This window comes from Octodon degus, unplaced genomic scaffold (genome assembly GCF_000260255.1).
Source record: "Octodon degus isolate 3935 unplaced genomic scaffold, OctDeg1.0 scaffold00054, whole genome shotgun sequence".
NCBI classification, from domain to species: Eukaryota; Metazoa; Chordata; class Mammalia; order Rodentia; family Octodontidae; genus Octodon; species Octodon degus.
Genome location: NW_004524630.1, coordinates 453,760 through 459,983, shown reverse-complemented (window position 1 = coordinate 459,983; position 6,224 = coordinate 453,760). Strand labels below are relative to the sequence as shown.

Sequence of the window (6,224 nt, the reverse complement as noted above, 5' to 3'; positions counted from 1 at the left end):
GCGCCGCCCGCCGGCCGCAGCGCGCGCTGCAGGTTCTCCAGCATGGCGGCCGCCAGCGCGTCCAGGGCGGCGCCCTGCAGCGTGCGCGAGAAGGTGCTCTGGATGTTCTCGCTGGTGTTGCCGTCGCTTGGGTCGATGCTGCGGTGCCCGAACGCCTGTGGGGAGAGGGGAGAGGTCGCGTTTGCCTCGCGCCTCGGCGGCCGCTCCTCGTGCCGCTGGCAGCTAAGGCACGCTACAGTTGCTAATGGGCACCGCTTTAGTCTGCCTTCTGCAGTGCGTTCTGTGTAGATGCTGGGCAGCACGGCTCAGGGCTGACAGGTCCTGAGGAAACGCGCAGGTGAGAACGGCGCGCTCCTAGCGGGAGGGCCCGGGAGTGCTGGGCGACTGCGGCTTGTCCGCGCCCCGACGCCCCGCGCTGTGCAGACCGAGCCTGGAGCCGAGCGCCGGCCTGCCGCCACAGCTCCATCCGACCCAGGGCAGCGTTGACTTTTCCTCTGCCCTCACTGGCTAGTCAGCAAGGGACAAATCTATAACCGTTGTGGGCTTTTTTATACTAGTGGGGTGCTGTGTCTATTTCGACTTATTATTGTATGATTCTTCACAATAGAGTGCCTTGCACCACCTCTGTCCTACAATGTAAGGGCACAAAAATTTCTAAATTCACTGATATTTTTTAAAACCTAGGAAACAATTCTGTATATATGTGAATGGAGTTACCTTGGCAGAAGTAGTGTAATGAAATTTTTTCCAGTCGAAATATTTTCCATGACACAACACTTTATGGTATGACAAAGAATTTGTAATGAAATGGACATATTTTCCCATTAGTTTGCAGGTGAACACATGACCGTGCTTCCTCTGATTTGCTCGGAGAAACTCAAGAGGATTGGCCCCAAATTTCAGAGCGCAACCCAAGTATGGAATCAGCCCATTCTCCAGAGGCGGTTCTCCTATTTTCCTGTGAGACATAAATATATGACAGATATGAAAAAATACATGTTTAATATCTCTTTGCATCAGGTTTTAAAATTCTATGCTAATTTCAAACTTCAAAATTCTAGTTTATAGATATTTCTTTTGTTCATGGGTCCATGCCCTTTTATTAAAATAATGGATTTGATTATAACATGATAAATATATAACATGATAGATTATCATGATAATCTATGCCAAGATATGTTAGAGAAAATGATTATTTATTTAATTCATCCGTCTATCCATCCATGCATTCACCAAGCACTTATTGAATGTTTATAGTATGCTAAACATTTTCACTAAAGACAGCAGTAAAAGGATCAACATTTACCATTGGTAATGTCAGCACTGAATAAGGAAACTATCATTATTTGTTTTCTTAGACTTAATAGATGATAGCACTTTTAAAATTTAAATAAAAATTTTTGTATAAAAATATTAAAGTGCATAAATCTAGAAAGCCAAATTTGTTTAGTAATAAAGGTAAAAGAATGCTAGATAAATGAGCTAAAAGAAAATTTAAAGAACTTTCCTTACCTTCTTCTTATTCCAAAATGGAACCACAAACAACTGCATACTACTACAGCAATCCCCCAGATCAAATATATAGTCATAGTCATCATTTTGCAAATCTGCAAAACTCCTAGGGAGGAGACACTGTGTGGTTAGAAAGGAAAGGATGGACCTGAACAGACTCAAGCTAGACTCTTTATAGACATGAAATCCTGTCCAATAATGAACTTTAGTAACTAAAGCAATTAATCATTTGTTCAGCCAATTAGGAAAAAAAAAAGTAGTATTAACTGTCCTTGAACTAAGTCCTTACTATCAGAAGAGGTTCCAAAACAATCAGAGACCTGCAATACTTGATAAGCTGAAGGTCATCTCAAACATATGTTGACTTAACTTTCAGACCTGGGGACAACAGCTAATATTAAGGTTGGCTATAAAAAGAACAAATGAACTAGTCCAAGATAAACATATATAATAAAATATTTAAATAAAAGTAAGCATGTTATGAGCCAAACTCATGATTTTATCTTGAAGGAATTAATTTCAGTAATTTACCAGAAAGAGTATAGTAAAGTTCAGAAAGAACTGGTACAATATTTCTCTTGATTCTTGTTTAGATAGTTTTTGTAAAACCAGATTGTTTACACAGATGGTAACACACTACCTCACATCACTAAGAAAGCATTCCATTTGAATACATCTTTTATGTACAGCACAGTTTGTTTTAAGCATCCACATTTTATGAATCATATTTGTAATTAAAATATATTAACTTTTCCCATCAGTGTAGTATATTTTATTTCAAAGAGCCTAAGACTAATAAAAGCAAATGGGGCTGGTGAGATGGCTCAGTGGTCTAAAGCACCTACTTAGAACAAGCTAAGCTGAGCAAAGCACAGGGACCCCGGTTCAATCCCCCAGCACCACATGCCAGCCAGCCCCGCCCCCTGGTGGGCTGAGCTGGCCACACACACACACACACACACATACACACACTAATAAAAAAAATAAATTTTTTTAAAAAGCAAATGTTGGTGGAAAGTGAATATCAATTTGTAATTTACCTCCTGTATTATGCCCACTTAGAAGTAACCACTGTAAACTTTTTGACATTCACCCTTCTAAACTGTATTTAACATAATTTTTGTTTTTGTTTTTATTGTTGCTGTGCTTGTGACTGAATATAGAGTTTCATATGCATACTTAGCAAGTGCTCTGACATTAAGCTATAGCTGCTCTAGCCTCAGCCCATGTACTTCGTATATTATTTGAGCATTATTAAGTTGTAAGAACTTTTTCAAGATACTCTAGTTTTAGGCATTAACATAGTTTTGTGCTGTCATGGAGACTCTATTCTAGTAGGGAGACAGATAAAGTATATGTAAAGAATAAAACAAAATAGGTGCAGAGCTACTAGAGGGTCTTGGTTACTCCTCTCTCATTGCTGGAACAAAATACCCAACATCCAAAGTTATTTAGCTCACAGTTAGTGTCAGTCCATACTCGGCTGGCTCCAAGGCAGAGTAGCACATGGAAGAGGGCAGCCATTAATGGCTGCAGAAAGCAGCGCAGAGCAAAGGGAGGCACAGTGGCTGCCAGCAGCTAGCAAGCCTCTCTCACTTCCTTCTGTTGTGTGCAGATTACCCATCCCGGAGTGATGTAGCACTCACACCCATAATCCCTGATTGGATCATGGATTAATCACAAACTTTAGAAGCCGTCCTATAGTCTGCATGAGGCTTTTGGGAAACACCTAGACACAAACCATAACATGGGGGAAGAGGCAACTTTGGTAATTAGAAGAGGTGATATTTGAGATCTAAATAACAAAGGATTGCCCGTGTGAGCATCAGAAAAAACATTCCAGGAAGAGGGAGCAGTAAATATAAAGGTGGTGAGTCATGGGTAAACTCATTATGTTTGAGAACCAAAAGGAAAGCAGGACAGACTGGAACAGAACAAGGGAAGTTGGTTAGGAGATGCCAAAAAAATCAGCTAGAACCAGTCCATGTAGGGATGACTGGGAAAGAGGAGAGTGGTTTCAGGTGAGACGGGTCAGAATACTGTTGTGGACGCTTGGTGTTTGGGCAGGCTGGTAGGAACCCCAGAGTCAGTTTCACATTGTCAGCTCTGTGTGAAGCTGACCCTAGAGATCAGCTAGCACTGGAGATGCAAATCCCAAGTCATGCTCAGCCTTTGGAGGCATTTAAAGCCAAGAGCCCAGACTCTGAGAACACATAATGAGAAAACATGGTCAAAGGAGTAGCCTTCAACACCATGCCATAAGGAACTCCAGTCCTAGAAGGCAGTCGAGAAGAGACAGGTAAGGAAGAACCAGGCTAAAATCCCAGAGCGTGTGGCGACACAAAGAAGCAAGAGTAGAATGCATGTGAAGATGAGTCTTTAACTGTTCACTTGCAACTCTGATATCAAGTAAGATGACAGACTGAACGTTGGTGTTGAGTATGTGGAGATAGCTGTTGACTCACATATAAATGAAGATAAGGTTAAAGACTATCACTGTCACTATGTCCTTAGCGTTCCACTTGGTAGATGTACTGTGATATATTTGACTGGTTCCTTATTGGTGGACATTTGGGGGATTATAGAATTTTAGTTTTGGCTAAGACTATAGGTTTAACTGCCTTAAAAAGAGACCACAAATCTTTTATTGTATGATTTATAACCATAAACAATAGTACCAGTCATCGTATGGAATTTACAGATTTTTGTCAGGATCTATTTAGACTTTTTAGTTATTTGTACACATTCAATATACAGGATTTTGACTGTTTTCTTAATTAGTATGTCTTTTTTGTGTGACTCATAAGAGAACTGAAACGTTAGGTGGCCAGTCACTGCATAGAATCACAGTTAGAAAAGATACCTGTTTGTTACAGTAAGTAACCTTGTAAGGTCACCTCCCCGCCAAATTAAAACACAAATGGAAAGAGAAGTACACTGTGGAACTTTCAATACTGTCACTGCAGATGCCTGTGAACCTATCATAATTTCAAAGTGAAAACATAGTCAAAGAGGTAAAAGAAAAAAACATTCAGGAAAACTTCCTTATGTCCTGTCTTCATCTGCTTTCAGGACACCACACACTCTTTTAAATGAAACCTGATTGTTGGTTCCCTTTTTTCTAGAGTTCCCTTTTCCTGCTCTTTCTACTCCTTCATTATAATCTTTTTCTACAAAGAAGAGATACACAGAAAAAGACAGACTTGAAGTCAGAGATGGTTGTGCATGCCTGTAATCTCAGCATTCAGGAGGCTCAGGCAGAGGGATCACTGTGAGTTCAAAGCCAGGCTGAGCTATGTAGTGAATTTAAGACAAACCTCAACTAAGAGAGTCCAAGGTAGAGACAGACAAACGCCAAGACCCAGAGAGACAGAAGTCTGACTGTACTTTTTCTTGTTACACATGGTTGATGTTTTTCCTTCTGCAAGTGTCACTAGTGCTAGCACATGTTCACAGAGAGTACTCCAACAGCCCTGATATGCGGCTTCTAAGTTGGGGTACGAATTCTGGCTTACCTCAATAATGTCCTGATGAGTAAAGTGCATAAGGTTTCATGTAAGAGGTTTTTTGTTGTTATTGTTTTTGTCCTTTTGAGACAGGGTTTTGCTGTCCAGTTCAGACTGGTCTTGAACTCACTGTGTTGTCCAGGCTGGCTTCAAACTCAAGGTGATCCTCCTGCCTCAGCCTCCTAAGTGCTGGGATTACAAGTCTGCACAACTGCACCCAGCCCATGTAAGGGTGTAAGGGTTTTTAGACCTTTTTCTCTATTTTTAGCATAGTGCCTGGTGCATTAGATACTGGATAAATGCAACCTCAGTAGCAAAGTCAGCTTCACTCTTCTTTCTTGTTATAGGTCTAGATTATAATTTGTTCCTGAGTCAGTTTTGATAGGTTATAGCTTTAGAAATGTACCCACTTATCATATTTGCATAGAACTGACATTAGCATTCCTTTATAGTCCTTTTTTATTTCTGATAATATTGTCTCTTTTGTTATTGACTTTAATAATTTAATCTGTACTTCCCCTAAGTTTTGTTATAGATTTATCCCTCATTTTAGTCTTTTCCAGGAACCAAAGTTTTAGGCTAGTTGATTTTTTTCTATTGATTTTCCTTACTGTCATTTTAGTCTCTCTTACTGCCTGCTTTAGATTTTCCAAGTCCTTATTTTTCTAGGTTCTTGAAGTGAAGCTCGTTATCTTTATTCAGTTATAATATAGGTATTATAGTTATGTTTTTCTATAAGCACTGCTTTTGCCACATCCTGTAAGTTTGGGTTTGTTATGCTTTTTGGTAGGACTCATTGGTCTCTCTGGTCCCCAGCAGAAAACAGCAAGAGAATTTAGAAAATAAAAACAAGAGACAAAGGCTGAGATCAGGTGGAGGGCTGATTGCCTGATGAACAAAGACATGAACGACAACAGTAGGGGTTGTTTGTTTATAGTCTTGCAGTTAGTATCATGAGACACAATGTTGCCTAGTAACTAATGACTGAAATTGTCCAAGCAGAATACTTTTCTCAAGACTGAGGTAGCTTATCTGCTTTAGGCACTGTGGCCTTGTCCTGCCTTCACATACATGACCAGTTTCCAGCTTTCACTGCTCCCAGGAGCCCTCTCTTTTCTATTTTGGTGCATAATGATGGCTGTTCAGTTGCAGTTAGAGAAGCTGTATTTGGAGAACTCTGTAGAACACCTTTTTCTTTCTTTCTTT

At 40.3% G+C, this 6,224-nt stretch overlaps 1 protein-coding gene and 1 long non-coding RNA gene across 2 annotated transcripts in view; both read right to left on the bottom strand.

The window, feature by feature from the left end:
• LOC101569463 (cholesterol 7-alpha-monooxygenase) overlaps window positions 1-6,224 on the bottom strand; it is a 38,614-nt gene that overhangs the window by 5,924 nt on the left and 26,466 nt on the right. Inside the window, exons 2-4 of the mRNA XM_023717686.1 lie at window positions 1,513-1,618; window positions 718-958; window positions 5-155 (exon numbers count right to left, since the gene is read on the bottom strand). Of these exons, the coding sequence (XP_023573454.1) occupies window positions 5-155; window positions 718-958; window positions 1,513-1,618 (498 nt within the window). The remainder of the gene's footprint in view (window positions 1-4; window positions 156-717; window positions 959-1,512; window positions 1,619-6,224) is intronic.
• LOC111817309 overlaps window positions 5,417-6,224 on the bottom strand; it is a 16,583-nt gene continuing 15,775 nt past the window's right edge. Inside the window, exon 3 of the long non-coding RNA XR_002821547.1 lies at window positions 5,417-5,427. This is a non-coding gene — a long non-coding RNA (uncharacterized LOC111817309). The remainder of the gene's footprint in view (window positions 5,428-6,224) is intronic.